Below are 18,023 nucleotides of genomic sequence, written 5' to 3' on the forward strand. Positions count from 1 at the left end.
TTAATTTTTGGATTAAATGCACTGGAGATCATGTGATTCAGGGAGTGAAGGTTACTAACCTATATTGGTTTGATTCCCTTGGAGCCTTGGAATTAAATGTCTGTCCAATCAGAGAGAGAGATAGAGTGTGGTATGGTTTCCTCTTTCCTTCATGTAAGTGTTGAAGTGTTGTGGTTAATTTTAGGATGCCTTGCAGGAAGGCAACTGCTTGCTTGTCCATCAGGCCTTGCGCAAACAGCTGTCACCATGGAAGTGGATGGGCGGCAAGGCCCCGCGCAAGCAGCTGGCCACCAAGGCGGCCCGCAAGAGCGCGCCGGCCACCGGCGGCGTCAAGAAGCCGCACCGCTACCGGCCCGGCACGGTGGCCCTGCGCGAGATCCGGCGCTACCAGAAGTCCACGGAGCTGCTGATCCGCAAGCTGCCGTTCCAGCGCCTGGTGCGCGAGATCGCGCAGGACTTCAAGACCGACCTGCGCTTCCAGAGCTCGGCCGTCATGGCGCTGCAGGAGGCGTGCGAGGCCTACCTGGTGGGGCTCTTCGAGGACACCAACCTCTGCGCCATCCACGCCAAGCGCGTCACCATCATGCCCAAGGACATCCAGCTGGTGCGCCGCATCCGCGGGGAGAGGGCGTAAATTCTTTTAAGCCGGTGATAGCATCTAGCCTTAAGCTCAAAGGCTGTTTTTAGAGCTAAGGTCCATCCCTTTTCTAATGAAAGGTTGCTGTGTACTTGGTTGAATTGTGAAAGATGCTGGAGGAAGCAAGTGATACAATTCTTTCATAAGATTAGTTGTGTGGCTCTGAAAAGAGTCGTTAAAGCATTCTTCTGTAGCCTGAATTCTTACTTCTTGGCGGCCACCGTATTGGGTTTGGCTGCTTTGGCCTTGGCCGCTTTCTCCTTTTTTGGGCTCTTGGCCACCTTCTTGGTGACGGTGGCCGTGGCGGGCTTCTTGGCCTTCTTCGGGGTCTTCTTGGCGCTCTTCTTGGGGGTGCCGGTCCCCGCTGCCTTCTTGGGCTTCTTGGCCGTCCCCGCCGCCCGCTTGGGCTTGGCCGCGCCCGCCTTCCTGGCCTTGGCCTCCCCGGAGGCCGCCTTCTTGTTGAGCTTGAAGGAGCCCGAGGCGCCGGTGCCCTTGGTCTGCACCAGGGTCCCCTTGCTCACCAGGCTCTTGAGGCCCAGCTTGATGCGGCTGTTGTTCTTCTCCACGTCGTAGCCGGCGGCCGCCAGCGCCTTCTTGAGCGCGGCCAGGGACACGCCGCTGCGCTCCTTGGACGCGGCCACGGCCTTGGTGATGAGCTCGGACACCGGGGGCCCGGACGCCTTGCGCTTGGCTGCGCCGGCGGTCTTGTGGGCCTTCTTCACCGGCGTTTTCTGAGCGGGGTTGGGGCGGGGGGGGGGGGGGCGCGCGGCAGGAGCGGTCTTGGACACGGTGGGTTTGGGGTCCTAAAGCTGAAAGGAGAAAATAATATTAATCGAGTCTAGGATTTGAGCTCCTGGCCCAGTGTGCGTGCGTGTGTGCGTGTGTGCGTGTGTGTATAGACAACAAAGACGCTGCGCGCTGATTGGCTCCGAGCTCAGTCCTCCAACATGATAGCAGCCTGGTGTCAGCTCTGTCCTGGAATTGTGTTTGCTACAGTTGGGGAAAGCAATAATAATTAAAATTTCCTGGGGAGAAATCACGCTGATTACATTCTATAGCGAAGCGGGACCCCTTACGCTTTGACATTTTCCAGTTTTCATCATCTGGGTTTCAGCTCTTTTCAAAAGCCCCTGACACCCTGAGAGATTCACAGGTTAGAGAGACAACTTCTTGATTTTCATTTAAAATACAAATTCATCGCTTTGTGCTTTTGATAACTTGCTCTCTAGGGTTATTCTATACATTCTTGGCTTCTCATACGTTCAACAGCTGCTTAGTAAGGGTTCAAAGGAACTATCAATGTAGCCAGCTCCAATGAACACCAGTGGGTTCTGAGTAGTCCAACTATGTCTCTCCTTAGAGAGACTTGATCCTTTTATCAATATACAGGATGCATGTTTCAGCAACCATATTCCTATTAAATATGGTAAATTATTGTGAAAATTATGGGGTTTTGGTCCCTTTACATGGTGGTGAGCAAAAGAACCCAGTCAAAAAAAATGATCTATCTGTAGTAATAGGAAGGAGAGAGAAAAACCTAAACAGAGTTCTAAATAAGCATTATCAAATTTATACTCCTGTAATTCAGCTTCTCCCTGGAGGAGAAGCCAAATCCCCACAAAGTCTACTAAAACTCCACAAACGGATTAGTGCTGAATTCAATCTTTCAGTGCTTATTATTTTTAAGGAGTTCTGGAAAGAAAGTTGTAGGAAACTAGGATGCTCTGTTAGGCTCATCATTTCGAGGAGTGAATAGTGAGTGAAGGAGCAGAGAAACATCCACAATAATATATCATAATCATTTTGTGAGTGCTTATTTGCGGATAGTAAACGCTTTACATGGGTTTTCCCTTTGAAAATTCAATGCTCAGGATCCCTGGGTGGCGCAGCGGTTTGGCGCCTGCCTTTGGCCCAGGGCGCGATCCTGGAGCCCTGGGATTGAATCCCACGTCGGGCTCCCGGTGTATGGAGCCTGCTTCTCCCTCTGCCTATGTCTCTGCCTCTCTTTCTCTCACTCTCTGTGTGACTATCATAAATAAATTAAAAAAAAAAAAAAGAAAATTCAATGCTCTACGACTTAGACTTTCTTATACATTTGGAAAGGAAAAGAAGCGAGTATAGCCCGCCCGAGGTCCTGTAGGTAGCACGGCGGCAGGCTGTGTCCAGAGCCGCGTTCTAGGTCATGCCAAAGGCCGGAGCACCAGAACGTGGAGGCGGACACCGCGCTACCTGTAAGCTGTGCATAACTAAGTATACACTGAAGTCGCAGAGTGGAGACTCACAGCAGAACCAGGCTCTCCTCACTGTGGCATATGCTCAGCGCAGCCTTCAGTGTGGAACCTGACTTGACTTTGAAATGTTTAAGGCGATTCTGTCCGTTCCCTCCGCAGGGACCGGACAGCCTGCATCCCAGCCAGCCGCCCTCCGTAGGGACCGGACACCCATCGGTCGATAACACGAACAGAATCTTAGCAATACAGATGGGATTAGCTTCAAATTTTATTGAAAACCTCTCCTAGGGACGACAGCGAGGAGGATCTAAATATTTCTGCCCTTGTTTGGGAAATGTGAAGGACGAGGTCTTTGTGGAAAGCGTATGCATTGGTGCCCGGCATAGCGGGTGGCCGGCATAGCGGCTGCAAGTGCTGCAAGGCCATTGCACGGATCACATACTCGAGAGGATTTACGGAATCCCCTTCCCCCGGCACAGACTCCTGCTTGGGGCGCCCGGCCTTCCGGGTCTGCACAGTCTGAGCAAAGGCTAGAAGGGCGATGGGCGGGAACGGAGTGTGGATCCGCCCCTGCGCTTGCGGTTTTCAAACAGGTCCGTCACATTGTTATAAAAGTGCGGCGTGGCGGCAGCGGGTAGTGCCGTGCAGGCTCGGGAGGTTTTGGTGTGGTCATGTCTGGTCGCGGCAAGGGCGGGAAGGGGCTGGGCAAGGGCGGCGCCAAGCGCCACCGCAAGGTGCTGCGCGACAACATCCAGGGCATCACCAAGCCCGCCATCCGGCGGCTGGCCCGGCGCGGCGGCGTCAAGCGCATCTCGGGCCTCATCTACGAGGAGACCCGCGGGGTGCTCAAGGTGTTCCTGGAGAACGTGATCCGGGACGCCGTCACCTACACGGAGCACGCCAAGCGCAAGACGGTCACGGCCATGGACGTGGTCTACGCGCTCAAGCGCCAGGGCCGCACCCTCTACGGCTTCGGTGGCTGAGTTGTGAGTTCAGCTCCAGGAAATCCCAGTTTGCAACCAAAGGCCCTTTTCAGGGCCACCTATCTAGTCTACAGAAAGAGGTGCTCACTTTGTACTATCGCTGTGAATTTCTTACTTCGGCAGACTACACCTAGTTGGGTCTCCATTCGCCCAGGCAACTGCTCCCATTCTAAATTTGACCCCTTCATGCCTGTCCGTCGTGAGGCATCCTGGGGGGTGGGGGGGAGGACCTGTCCGCCTCTCCACTGAATTGCATCCAGAGGTTCTGATCTTCCTCCAAGACCACCTAATGTACACGTGCTATAGGTCCACTTAAAAGGTGCTTTAATCAAGTGCCTTCGTTTATTATCGGACAGAATCTTAGACTTCCGAGGTCCCTTCAGTTAACAGGTGATGGTTCTATGGTCTGCATGCAGCCTATCCTGACTGTGCGAGCCCAGGTTTTTAGGGTTTAAATCCCACCTTGCCTAGGATCAGCAGATTAGGGAAAAATTCCGTTGGTTTTCTAGTGAGTTCCCGCTTTCTTGTTCTTAGGTTCTTTAAGCATGCCACAGACTGCCACTTTACCCCTGTATCCTTTGGTGTGATCCCAGTGTGTTTGGTTTTGTGGAGAGTCTTAGAGGTTCCTTGCTGTGTAGGCTGGCTCCCCCCCCCCCCCCCCCAAACATTAAGATTGTTCACTTGAACAGAATAAACTACATAGCTGGGCGGGTGGCCTTGTAGCCTTAGGCAACATGTCCCCGCTTTCCTGGAACACAGGTAAGAATGTGGCTAAGAGCTGCAAAAGTCAGAAGTCACTCCCAGGTCTGGGCTTTCCCCTTTCCCACCAGGTAAGAAGGTGATCCAACAGTCCCTTGGCAGGGACATCAGGTCCCAGGGGATAGCAGAGCAATGACTTGAAGGGAAAAGGTCCTGGATTTATCAGGAGGAGCAGAGTTGCCCTTCAGAGGGGAACTGATCACGGTGGATCTGTCCTGTGTGACATGAATAACTCCTTAAAGTTAAAGCTTGAAAGTACGAACTGAATCTCACATGATTTGGGAGTAAATACAAGCAATGAGGAATTTATTTTCACCCTGATTCAGGAAGAAGTCATGAATTTTTCCTAAGGCCCACTGAAATGTCTTCCATTCACCCATCTGGGTAAATAACACTAACAAGGCCTCAGTACGTAGTAGTCTACTTTTTGAGCAAATCATAGGTTAAGTTTACAAGTTCCCAATATCATCTCAGGTATATATAAAATCTATGAAACTGGAAGCCTTGTACAGAGAGAGATTTGTGCTTGTGTTGTCTTTGGTTGAGTCACTTAACCTCTCTGTGTCTCCGTTGCCCCATCTGTAAAATGGGGAAAACAGTAGTATCGACCTTATAGGTTTGGGGTGAATAAAACCAAACCATTTTGTCCAGTGCATGGTGCACGGTAAGTGCTCTATGTTTTCTCTTTGATTATTATTGCTATTACTATTATCATTATTGCTCATGAAATTAGGCCCAGAGAAAAAGAAGGGGACCTATAAATTATGAATACATGCTCTTAAAGTCCTGACCTGTCTCCTTCTGTCTTTGTGGTCTGCAGCAAATCACTAACCACTCTCCATCCTAAGTAACGTGAGGGTAAGTTAATACTTCTGTGACACTGAGCAGGATAGTGGAGGATGATTAACATGACCATATTTGACTTTACATGTTTTCCTGAGAAGTTGTGAGTGAAACGATGAACGATTTGTGGATGCAACCATAAAAACTCAATTCCAGTTTATTTAAGCAATGTAAAAAACTTTTGAAGGAGATGTTCTCCTACCACCCTGACAAAAGTGCTGAGCAGGCAGGACTTTCTGTTCTGTCCTCTTTTCTAGTTTCTAGGAAAGCAAATCTAACTGATCCAGCTGGAGAGGTGCCAGCATCAGTCATCCATGATGACCCAAGACAGAGAGGAACAACATAGTGCGGACACTTAAAGCCTAGGTAAGAGGGAATACTCCTGAAGCTGTCCCCCCGAAATCTGGGGGTAACTCTCTGTTACCTATAATCCGAATTTCCAGTGAGATCCATTTATCATATGCAAAGGTCATTTTCCTCATCTCATACACATCACCATAGGTTGGCCATGTCCTCTTTCCTGACATACTCTTTTCTTGACTTTTGTGAGTCTATTCTCTTCATTCTCTTCCTCAGCATTTAGAATCTTTGGCTCCCTTCTTTTTCTCTGAAGTTTGAGTCATCCCTTATTCTTTCTCCATGGGTAAATACCAGCGTTAATGTGTGCCAAGCACAGTAAAATTGCCACTCCAAATATTTAAACATTTCTTTGTACAGTCCCAAAGTTGCCTCTGAATATCAGGTTCATATCTACAACTACTTACTTGACCCTCCAATGGAATGTTGATGGGGATTTAAAAATGGTCCTGTCCCAGTTTCTGAAACCTCAGCCTGTCCCATGGTTGGTGATCATTCATCCAAGAACTTCAGCCTCATCGTAGGCTGTGGGCAAGCACACAACCTGGAGGTGCACCATCTGGTCCCAACTCCATCCCCACACCTGGCTCATCCCTAGTCAACTAGACAGAGAGAATGGTTGTATGTGGATACTGTGGATGTTGAGAAGGATGATGTGAGCTGCCCTTTAAGGAGAGAGTCTGGCACAGTGTCTTCGACACCTGGAAAGTGCTCCATCAATGTCATCCACACTTTTCTTTACCCATGAGACTGTGTTCATCAATGAATTCTTGGGACTTTCTCGTCCATAGCACCTGTAATAATTTCACCAGGGTTATTGCCAATAACTCTTCCATTCTTTCTTCTGCTTGTTTCTACCTCTAAACCCACAAATACCATTTTCCACACAGCACCCTGAGTGCTTTCAAATTCTAATAGTTTCTCTTGACACAATAATTACCTGGGTGCCTTCTTTGGCCCACAAAGCCCAACATTTTCAGGCACCCGTTTAACCCTCGGCCTTATGTCCTAACACCTGACCTTTGCTTACAAGTCTCCCAGCCTCTGAGCCACCCTGGATCCCTTCCACCCCTGAGCACAAAGTCATCCCTGCCCTAGGACTTTATTGTACCAACAGTCCCTTGCCCTGGACTACCTACCCCCTAGGTCATTGGTTTCCTCATTGGAAGCATCATCTCATCAGTATCAGGGCACGGCACCTGTTTTATCTCAAATGATTTCATAGCGGTGAGAACTGCTATTTGAAATGATTGAGCTGAGGCATCAGTGTGATGATGATCTCTCCTCTCTTGGTCTCTTGTCCAACACTTCCTGCTGTAGCTTAATACCTCACACAGAGGAAATCAATATCTGACCAAATAAAGGAATTGCTTCAACTCTCCTCTGATTTTTCTTTCCTCATTTTTAAACAAGATTTTATTTGAGAGAAATCGAGAGCACAAGAGTGGAGTGGGTGTAGAGGGAGAAGCAGGTTCCCCTCAGAGCAGGGAGCCCAAATGTGGGGCTTGAACCCAGGTCCCTGGGATCATAACCGGAGGTAAAGGCAGATGCTGAACTGACAGAGCCACCCAGGCACTCCTGATTTTCCTTTCCTCATATGTCATAAGCTCAACTTTACCATCAGAACCACCACCCCCCCTCCCAGGAAGGGCTTTTGTTTGGCTTGTTCTCCATGTATCAGATGTTCTCAAAGCAGAGTAGCTACAAGCAACATTTGTATCTGTGGAAACTTGTTAGGAAGCCAAGTTCCCAGATTTTGCCCAGAGCCAAGGAACAGAATCTCTGGGAGTGGGGCCAGTAATCTGTCCTCCAGCAAGCCTCCAGGTGATTTTGATGCACTCATAAGGTTAGAAGCCCTGCTCTGAATCCTCAGGACATAATTGTTTGGCACCTGGATAGGAATGACCAAATGGATGCTCTTTCTTTCTGCCTAGAAGGCTTTGTATCAGGCAGTGCCATGACCTCCCCCCACCCATTTTCTCTAACGTTTTTCAGTGTTGTCCGGGTCTCCCCTTGCTGGTTGTCCTGTGCTCCAGGGAAGGCAGAGTTTCTCACTGGTCTCAGGGATCAGGTCCTGATTCAACCGCAGTAGTCCTGAGGGTCCCAGCCACTTAGTAATGATTAGTCTGGGGCTGGGAATACAGCCAGTCCTTTGTGGCTGGCTGTGAGAGACTTTATTAGTGTGGCTCAGCTTCTCCAATAGCGTTTTGATTGAGCAGAAAGGTGAGTTGTTGATTTAAAAAACTGTGCGTGCGTGTGTTTGTTAGGGATGCAGCGGAATTAAGGACATTTCAGGCAGAGAACATTTTAAAATCCTGGAGGCTGGAGTCGTCACAGGGAACTCCTGACAGTGTAAAAAATCAAACCAAGAAAAAAAAGAATACTAATAATAAAAAAATTAGGGAAATAGCAAGAGGGAAAGAATCCTCTGAGATTTGGTTTGAGTTTTAGGTGAGGGGGAGGCTATGGGCTCGATTTCTGATGTTGTGCAGTAGGGGAGGGGTCCCTGAAAGGCCCTGAGAGGAATAATACATGAGCAGGTGCTTTATTCCAGAACTGGGCTCCCTCTGGTATGGAAAGTAGATTCTCTACGCACAGGAGAGTTTTGGTATTATCTCAGACTGGAACAAGAGGATCAGAATTTGAAGTGCAGTTTTAATCTGGCAACCAGAAAATACTTGTTTCCTTGTGATTGTTTGCCTTTTTGGGAGAATAAGGGATAGAGGAGGACAGAGTTAGCTATTCCTGGGTGCATTAGGTCTTTCCTTTCACAGGTGAGGTGTTCTGGACCCAATCTTTCTCACCTAACTTCGAAAAGGAAGCCTCCACATGGCAGCGTGCGGAGAAATGAGGCAAGGAGACAGATTCTACTTTTGACTTTCGGGGTGTAGGCTCTTGGGCATCAGGTGCTCACAAACCACAAACCTTCCAGACCTTGGTGTCCAGCATCACAATGTTAAAACGCACGTCCTGCTCTTCTCCGCTCTCTGAGCCCGGGTGTCGGGGCTTCTCTCCGGGATCACTGAGCTGGGGGGCCGGGGCTGGAGACAGGACAGGTGGACGGCTCGAAGGGGACTCGCCCGTGACAGAAAAGGCTGGACTCGGGGTGCTGAGCCAGCCTTCTCCTCCTGTGGCTGCGCTAGGGAGGAGACGGAGGCGGTGAAGGCCCAGAAAGGTCTTCGCAGCTCATGTGGGAGTCAGGGAGGAGAGCGCGAGGGGAACGCAGTCTTCCCCGTAACCCCTAAGCATCAAATGTAACGAACGCCTTTTCAGAGCAGCTGAGGAAGGGAAGGGTACAGCCACGCCCGCTAACTCTAGGGACCTGTGTCCGGACTGGAGCGTTCAGCCGCCCGACACACTTACAGACCCGCAGCAGGTGTCCAGCCAGGTCCCGGACAGCCCGGAGTAAGCGAGTGGGGCAGAGGGAGGCGGGGGTGGGAGGGGTAGGCGGGGAGGAATCCGAGCCACACAAAGAACCCGGGGTCGCGAGCCCTGTGGCACCGAAGAGGAACCCTCGCCTGTAGGAGGCGCGCTTTTCAAAGGTCCCTGTGGCCGTCCCCACCCTGTGGGGCGACACTGAACAGAAGGCGGGAGCCCGGGGCCTCCAGGTCAGTCCTCGGAGCTTAAGAGATCCCTCCAGCACTGCCCGCGCCCGAACACCTGTCAGGAAGGCGATCCGGGGCTCCAAGGGCGAGGGCTGCGAGTGGGGACCATTCCAGTGCGCGTTCGTTCCCGCTGCTGGGGACGCGTGTGCACACCACGGCTGTCAGAGTCACGGGCGGGGAGCCCGCCACCCGACCTCGGCTACGGGCGGTGGCGTCCCGGAGGTCCCTACTAACCTGACCGGACCCCAAGCTACGAGTACAGCGAGTGCCAGTCGCACAGCTCTGCTGGTGAAACCGTGTGGCTCTGAAAAGAGCCTTTGGGTTGGATGGTGCCTCGGAGCGCGCTCACTTGGAGCTGGTGTACTTGGTGACGGCCTTGGTGCCCTCGGACACGGCGTGCTTGGCCAGCTCCCCGGGCAGCAGCAGGCGCACGGCCGTCTGGATCTCCCTGGACGTGATGGTCGAGCGCTTGTTGTAATGCGCCAGGCGCGACGCCTCGCCCGCGATGCGCTCGAAGATGTCGTTGACGAACGAGTTCATGATGCCCATGGCCTTGGACGAGATGCCCGTGTCGGGGTGCACCTGCTTCAGCACCTTGTACACGTACACCGAGTAGCTCTCCTTGCGGCTGCGCTTGCGCTTCTTGCCGTCCTTCTTCTGCGCCTTGGTCACCGCCTTCTTGGAGCCCTTCTTCGGGGCCGGCGCGGACTTGGCGGGCTCGGGCATACCGACTCGGCTTTCTCCGGAGAAGAGAAAATGGAGTCCGCCTCGGGAGCCTGTCTATTTGTAGCCAACGTTATGCAAATGAAGGATAGGCTCTGCCACCGCTGATTCGTCGGCTTGTGTACGGCCTGCCGTCTAGTGATTGGCTGGAGTTCTGCTCTCCCATTGGTCAGATCTTGATGCAGCGGGTCAGCCTGGCTGCTTTAGTGAAAGGTGTTTTATTACAGTAAGATCTGATTATTAATAGGAATGCCGATTAACTTATGGATTAATATTCAATATTAGAAATCACACTCTTGTATTTTCGAATGCCAGGTAGGCAATCTAGTGTATAACATATTCAGAGTTTTTATAGTGTAGTTGTTCAGGAGGGGCCACTGCCCTGCAGTTGTGAGTCTTTGGAGTGTGGGTTATTTTGAGTTGAAGGCACTTGAGACCCCGCATGCTTGAGATATTTTTCTTCTTCTCTTAACGATAGAAGAGAATCTAAATTGGCTAAAGGGTACCTTTCTCGAATAAGTATTATTAACAGATCAATTTTATATCAGTGACACACACCTATGGTAGGTCAAACATCTATCAAACATCTGCTCTAGGGAGTGCGTTGGGTTCCTCTCAAACTCCTTCGGCGAAGCGGACTCCATTTCTCTTCTCTCAGGAGAAAGCCTGGTCGATATGCCCGAGCCAGCCAAGTCCGCGCCGGCCCCGAAGAAGGGCTCCAAGATATATATATATCTCACCTACTGTATAGTATGTATGTGTATGGTGTATATATATACTAGTTTCCTTAGTTTACTGTGATATATATATCCTGTATAGTATATATATAAATATCTATCTATATCTATCTATCTATATCTATATCTATATCTATATCTATATCTATATATATCTGCTTCATTTTCCCTGTCTTTGGAATATCCGTGTCTTTGTGAATTCCCCATATGTACAGTGTATGGTTGGTTTTCTCTTTTTAAGTGTTTTCATACCAATTTGAGTCTAGCCTCAGGGAGCTTTGAAGGGACAGGGTTATTTGCTCCCCTACAGCTGTCCTAAATGCCAGGATACTTTAACTCCTCGGATACTTCTTGCCCCAGACTCTGCTGCAGCTTAGAAACTTAGGAGATCTGCCACATTGCTGGCATCAGGTAAGATTTATCATGTCTGCCTCTTTTAGTCTCTGTGGAGTGCGACGGTAGTGATGGAGCCAGAATGGTAAGAATTCTTTTTCTCTCTTTCTACGTTTAGATTAGGAACGGAGAATATTTGTGGAACTAGTTTCTTGGACTAAATGACTCTGCTTAATTTGACAGAGTACTCTTTGGTAACTAACTGATCCTTTTCCTCCCAGAGATGGTCTTTGCTTTTTTTTTCGTTGTTGTTGTTGTTTTTGTTTTGTCTGTGTCTCTTATGCTGTTTGTGGTCTCTTGCTAAGGGACTTCTTGGGAGCCAAGGCATCATAATTTGTGGGTATGGATTGAGCACTCTAAAGCTATTTGAATGCTGGCAGGCGCACGAAGAAGACACTCATGATAGGATAAGTTGGTCTGGAAAGGGTTATGTTGACACTAGGTCACCCCCAAACTCAAGTAAACTTCATGAAGTAAGTACACTGGAAAAGAACATGGAGTCCCAACTCCACAGCACATACTTCCCAGGTATTAGTGTGGCTCCAGGAGACCGAAGGCTTTGATCTGTTACTATTTTCCTTTTGTCTTGTTCTATGTCCTAAGAGCTTGGCTTTTGCCCAACGCGAAAATTCTCTTTGGTCTCCCCTGTCACCATCGGGAGGGTGCACTTACCAGGGTGCACCTTGGTGGGCAATCGAATCCACTGGGGATCAGAATTTCTCTGTTCAGCTGTGTCATGAGAGGTTCCAGTTCATAGGCATCTTTGTCATCTCAGCATTCCTTCCTCGTTAGTGCTGGAAAGTCTCTTTCCAGAAGCACCTACCTGATATCATGAATTAGTGGATCTGAGACTGGAGATGTATCACATTGTCATGAGAGACCAGGCACATCTCATTCATTATACCATCCTTACTGCCTGCGCAATGAAGGTCTTTGCTCTCTTAGACTAATTTCATAAGTACACTTTTGGATCAGGGGGGCTGCATCGTCTGCATCCTCTCTAGACACCTATTGTGTCTTTGGTTAAGCCATTAGAAAGCTCATTGGTTTAAGTGACTATTAACAGGGGACGCCTGGGTGGCTCAGCGGTTGAGCATCTGCCTTTGGCTCTGGGCCTGATCCCAGGGTCTGGGATCGAGTCCCACATCAGGTTCCCTGAGAGGAGCCTGCTTCTCCCCCTGCCTATGTCTCTGCTTCTCTCTCTGTGTCATTTCATGAAGAAATAAATAAAGTCTTAAAAAAAAGCAAGAGAAGTCACTATTAATAGATCCTACGCATCAATGGCCATACAATGTATCATTCATTTATTTTTACAATGGATCCTTTAAATTGACTGTATTAAAAAATATATATTAAGGAGCCCTGGCTTGCCTTATAGTGGCTCACCTTAGGGACTCCATTGACAAGATAAAGACCAGAAATCAGACGCAAGACAAAAGGAAATGTCCACAGGCAATGTGAATTCTCCTTCTTAAAGTTTGGCTGCAACTGCCTGTTTTAATTCCCCTTTCCTACAAGATTTACAGAGATCACTCTGGCTTAATCTCTAGATTCAAAATATACATGTTGCTCAGGTAAATGCTGAAAGCCAGAAAATGAGTTTCACAAAAGCAGCAGGAGATTAGCAATAAAGGTTGCTTTGGTCCTACCTGCCTTAGCTCTGTAATCAAGTTCTGCAAGCCTCAGGCATGCCTATACAATCAATGCCCTTTGCAGGAGTATGCTAGATTGACTGCCCTCCTGTCTCCACCCAGCCCCACAACTACACAACAGCAAAATCCTGTTCCCCTGGATCACAGCAGAGCTTTTCAATTATAAAGCCCCTTTACTTCTACTCTGAAAAGATTCTACCACATTTTGGGAGTGATTTGAAAGATTACTTGACTGTATTCACAACTTTGGCTTCTGAGGAAATACATAACCAAAAAATCCCTTAGGCCCTCCCATAAATGATTTACAAAAGGCCAATATTCAGGGGCTAATAGAAGCCCAGTTTAAATTGTGTATCCAGAAAAACAAGGCTGTTGTAAATGCTTTAGATAGACTTTACAAAGGCATAAATTTTGGGCTCCTAATTTGGTTAAAATTCTCTGTAATATGAAGAAGTAAATTCATTTAAAAAGATGGGCCAATACTTTGATATAATCCAGTCTTTTGGGAATTAGGAATAACTCTCCTTATTTTACAAATCTCTACAGAATCTCTACAACTCTAGAAACAAGTTAAAGACCACCTGTCTTTACCAATCTCCAAACCTTGCATATTCCTTTCAAAATGTTTGTGGATATTATTTTAAAAATCAGCATATTGGAACAAAATTGTTTTGTACTTTAAAAAGAAGAGTAAGTTTTTAATAGGAATTACCCTGAAACTCCAGACAAAAATTTCTTTTGCATTCTCAGTCCCTTGAGATTATAAATCTTACCTTGTAAGAAATATAAACACATTCCACAGTTCCCTGAGACTGAATTTATTTTTATTTATTTATTTATTTATTTATTTATTTATTTATTTATTTATTATTTATTTATTTATTTATTTATTTATTTATTGAGACTATATTTAAAAAGAAGAGAGGGTAGGGTGGAGGGAAAGAGGCCTTTTTAAAATGCAGGGGATGCCTGAGTGGCTCTGCGGTTGAGCACTGGCCTTTAGCTCATGTCCTGATCCCACAACCCCGGGATCGAGTCCCACATCCGCCTCCCTACATGGAGCCTGCTTCTCCCTCTGCCTCTCTCTCTCTCTGTGTGTCTCACAGAAATAAATAAATAAAATCTTTAAGAAAAAATAAATAAAATTAAATGCAAACTTCTGAAAAGCGCTTTTATGGCCAGAGTATACAGTACCTATGATAACAGGCAGAGATGCTCCAATATCCACCTTCAAGAAAACTTATATACTCTCTCTCTGCTTTTGATATACATTTTCTACCTCCATTTTCTCTAAGACCCAGAGGCAGTCTTTTTGACATGCAAACTTTAGGGAGAAGTTTTTCATAAAAATAGATAGATAGATAGATAGATAGATAGATAGATAGATAGATAGATGGAACTATTTAAAAATTAGGCCTAGTAGCACCTGGATTGCTCAGTTGGTTACATGTCTGACTCTTGATTTCAGCTCAAGTCATGATCTCAGAGTGGTGAATTCAAGTCCTGCTTTGGGCTCTGTGCTTGGTGTGGAGTGAGATTGTCTCCTTCTCTGTCCCTCTGCCCCTCCCCCTGCTTTCTCTCTCTCACTCTCTCTCTCTCTCTCCCCCTTCCTCATATAAAAGGATAAATTAAAAAAAAAAAAATTGGGCCTACAATATCCTCTCCACAAATATCAAAATTTTGTTTGTATCTTGTCTGTATTTTGTGGTGTGTGTGTGTGTGTGTGTGTGTGTGTGTGTCCATGTATGTTTTAATGTGAGATATTTGCTCTATCTCTGGATGGTATTGGTATAGTTAACACATACAAGTACTCTATTTAGTTTGAAGGTACATGTTTGTAGAGATTGGGCATTCCAACATTCAGAAAGTTAAAAATAAATTTAAACTCATGTAATCTGAGAAAATATTTGGTATTAAGCTAAATTAAGTTTGTTGGCTTAATTAAAATAGTTATGTTTTTAGAGTTATCACCATTAAATATAAAATTTTTATTCTGCTTCTGTTTAGTAAAAGTCAAATAAGTTCATGGTATTTCTGTTGCAAAATTTGTCTGAAAGAAAAAAGCTTAGACTAATGTTGAGTCTGTCTAATGCCTCATGAAGTTTTTGTGGACAGTGATGTGGGAAAGAAAGGAAGAAGAAAAATATCTAAATTTCCTTACAACTTATAGCCCACTGACACGTCCTTGAAACAGGCAGAGTGACCTTCCTCTAGGGACTCAGCTGCCTGGTGTTCATACTTTGCTAAGGGCAGAAGGCAATCTTAGCCCAACCCCAGGATCCTGTAAGTCTACTTTATTTATTTATTTATTTATTTATTTATTTTTAAGATTTTATTTATTTATTCATGAGAGACACACAGAGAGAGGGAGGTAGAGACACAGGCATAGGGAGAAGCAGGCTCCATGCAGGGAGCCTGGCATGGGACTCAATCCGGGGTCTCCAGGATCAGGCCCTGGGCTGAAGGCGGCACTAAACCAATGAGCCACCGGGCCTGCCCTATAAGTCTATGTTAACGTATAAAAACTTCTTTAGAAATTTCCTTTATCTCTACCCACCAAGGTATCTATTAGCAATCATCCTCTAAGCATATGGCCCACCGATAGAAGTCTGAAGTATCTCATGACTCGGGTTTTATTAGACAGGAATAAATGACCTTTCTCTACAACAGCTAGCCCCTCAAGGTCCTGGCAACCTTGTGTGAAAATTCCTTAGGAAAAAAAAAAAAGAAAGAAAGAAAATTCCTTAGACTGTGCTCTCCCTAACCCCCTTCCAACTTGAGTGCATGTAATAGGCCATTTCTCATGAGCTCAGGGCAGCTCTTCCTGCCCTTGGTTAGTGTCCCTGGGCTTTAGTAAAATCACCTTTTTTGCACAAGAGATGTCTCAAGAATTCTTTCTTGGCCATCGGCTTCGAGCCCTCACTCTTTCCTACATCAAGTAGTCTATGCATAATTGTTAAAAGAAGTAAATGAAATAGATAAAAATAAAATGAAAAGCTTTGTAGGTAACTTCTAACTAGCTTCCAAAATCTTTGGAAAGCTAAAAATTTCAAAGTTTTGCTAAGTTAAATGATGAGTAAAGCGAGGTTTGTTACTAATCTAGATCTCTTCTGAGTCAGAGAAAATAATGAACCATTAAGTACTGAACATGTCTATCTACTTCTGTCTTATTATAGAGAAACTAAAGATAAATTTGGGTCTGTTAGTAAACACATTTTATGCTTTATTGAAAGATTATATTATAAAAATACATGTTTCTAAAAATAATGAAACATATTCATAAATTTGGCAACCTGAAGAGTTCTGATATAACAGTTCACAACTAGTTTTCACTAGAAATTAAGGTTTCATTAAGCATTAAGAATATTAAGAAATGTAATTAAGGCTATTGGAAATGACAATTCTATGTGAGGAAAGTAAGATAGTGTTTTTGCTAAGAAGCAGCATGAAAAATAAAAGTACATAATTGTTGAGACTGAAAAGGAAGTATTACAACAAGACTGGTTATTATAGAGGGAAAATTTAGGTCACAATTTGAGTGCTAAATAAAGAAAGTTGTACATTTAGGGGGAAAAAGTCTTTGGGAAGAAACTTTATGTGTGGTCAGTAGTGGCTAAGATTAGGATAAATTTAAATAAGTAAATAAGATTTATTTATGTATTTATGTATTTATGTCTTTATTCATGAAAGACCCAGAGAGAGACAGAGAGAGACAGAGAGAGGCAGAGACATAGGCAGAGGGAGAAGCAGGCTCCTGGCAGGGAGCCAGATGTGGGACTCCAGGATCATACCCTGGGCCGAAGGCAGGTGCTCAATCGCTGAGCCACCCAGGCATCCCAGTAAACAAGTTTAATATCAAAAGTACAAGGGTGCAAAGTTTCTGTTTTCTCTTTGTTGGAAGAACAAAGTTTTCTTAAACTGTTGCTTTGCCCTTTATGAGAAATTGTAAACAATAGTTGTTCTTTACTTTTTAAATTATCTGCCTAGAAAAACCAATGATTCTAAGTTTCCCAAAATAATGTCTATGCCTATCGGGTCTTTGATTACTTAAGAAAACAGTCTTAATATTGAAAGAACTAAATTTTACTCACAACTATGTAACCGTCTGTATTTGCCTCTGCTACCTTTTCTTGTTGGTTTCATTAAATGGAACAATTATATATTGTTTCATAATGATTGTGATCCTATTTAATCAAATGCTCAAACCTTGTGTTACTTTTTTTGGACATACTTCCCACAATCAAATTCTAAAATGAAGTCTCTTGCGCAGAATCTAAGTGCAATTTCCCACCAGACCCCAGGTAGATTAAACAAAAAAAATTTTTTTTTTTTTAGAAATAAAACTAATTAGGCTTATTTAGTATGTGAAATTACATGAGAAGCATTGCCAACAAGGTGATATTAAACCCTGTTACGTTATATTTATGTAGACCTGTTATCTAAAATTATGTGAAACTCCTAGAAATATGATGTCTTGGTATGTTATTATTTTAAAGTATTGTATGTCACAAAAAAAATCATATTTCCTTGTCAATCACATTGTAATGAACTCTAATCAGATCCTTAACTATGGCCATTTTTAAGTCTTTATCATTTACAGACAGTTATACTTTTACTTAGATGCCACTATAAAAGTTTCCTGCAAACGTGCTACATCTTTAGTGACAGTTATGGAAAAAATTCCACGTATAGGTGTCTGGTATCCTTAAGATCAGAAAACTGAATTACGTTGGGCAGCCTGCCTGGGTGGCTTAATTGGCTAAGCGTCCAACTCTTGATTTCGGTTCATGATCTTGGGGTCATGAGAGGAGCCTCACTTTGGGCTCTGCACTGGGCTTGGAGCCTGCTTCAGATTCTCTCTCTTCCTCTACTCCTCTCCCCTTAGTCGCTCTCTCTAAAAAACCCGAACCAAAACCAAAATACTGAACTATGTAAAGATTTCCAGGACTAGTGGAAAGATTGTATTCAAACAGAACAAGAATTAATAACATGGGATTGAATAACTTGAGGAAAATAATTATACTTTTTATGACTTTTTGTTTCAAACATTACTGGCTTTTTTTTTTTTTTTTAAAGACTTTATTTATTCATGAGAGACACAGG

The 18,023-nt window shown here is 45.5% G+C and overlaps 5 protein-coding genes across 5 annotated transcripts in view; 2 read left to right on the forward strand and 3 right to left on the reverse strand.

Annotated features, from left to right (window-relative positions):
- The first annotated feature begins 256 nt into the window (after positions 1 to 256).
- On the forward strand, positions 257 to 1,379 carry LOC140626408 (histone H3.1-like). Its single transcript, XM_072814175.1, has one exon. The coding sequence runs from the start codon at positions 257 to 259 to the stop codon at positions 632 to 634; it is 378 nt and encodes a 125-aa protein (XP_072670276.1). The 3' UTR covers positions 635 to 1,379.
- On the reverse strand, positions 652 to 3,541 carry LOC140626085 (uncharacterized). The gene is made up of 3 exons (XM_072813695.1): positions 3,490 to 3,541; positions 3,148 to 3,398; positions 652 to 1,440 (listed from the first exon to the last, which is right to left on the reverse strand). The coding sequence occupies exons 1-3, from the start codon at positions 3,539 to 3,541 to the stop codon at positions 841 to 843; spliced, it is 903 nt and encodes a 300-aa protein (XP_072669796.1). The 3' UTR covers positions 652 to 840.
- LOC140626410 (histone H4) lies at positions 1,411 to 7,412 on the forward strand. Its single transcript, XM_072814176.1, has one exon. The coding sequence runs from the start codon at positions 3,540 to 3,542 to the stop codon at positions 3,849 to 3,851; it is 312 nt and encodes a 103-aa protein (XP_072670277.1). The 5' UTR covers positions 1,411 to 3,539; the 3' UTR covers positions 3,852 to 7,412.
- On the reverse strand, positions 5,595 to 10,175 carry LOC140626407 (histone H2B type 1-C/E/F/G/I). Its single transcript, XM_072814174.1, has 2 exons — positions 6,950 to 10,175; positions 5,595 to 6,604 (listed from the first exon to the last, which is right to left on the reverse strand). Exon 1 carries the CDS (start codon positions 10,139 to 10,141, stop codon positions 9,761 to 9,763), a length of 381 nt encoding a protein of 126 aa, XP_072670275.1. The 5' UTR covers positions 10,142 to 10,175; the 3' UTR covers positions 5,595 to 6,604; positions 6,950 to 9,760.
- The window catches only part of LOC140626406 (histone H2B type 1-M), a 28,133-nt gene continuing 15,704 nt past the window's right edge, over positions 5,595 to 18,023 (reverse strand). Inside the window, exon 2 of the mRNA XM_072814173.1 lies at positions 5,595 to 6,604. The gene's annotated coding sequence lies outside the window, so the exon portion shown is untranslated. The remainder of the gene's footprint in view (positions 6,605 to 18,023) is intronic.

The sequence above is a fragment of the Canis lupus genome, chromosome 37 (genome assembly GCF_048164855.1).
Source record: "Canis lupus baileyi chromosome 37, mCanLup2.hap1, whole genome shotgun sequence".
Classification (NCBI taxonomy): domain Eukaryota; kingdom Metazoa; phylum Chordata; class Mammalia; order Carnivora; family Canidae; genus Canis; species Canis lupus.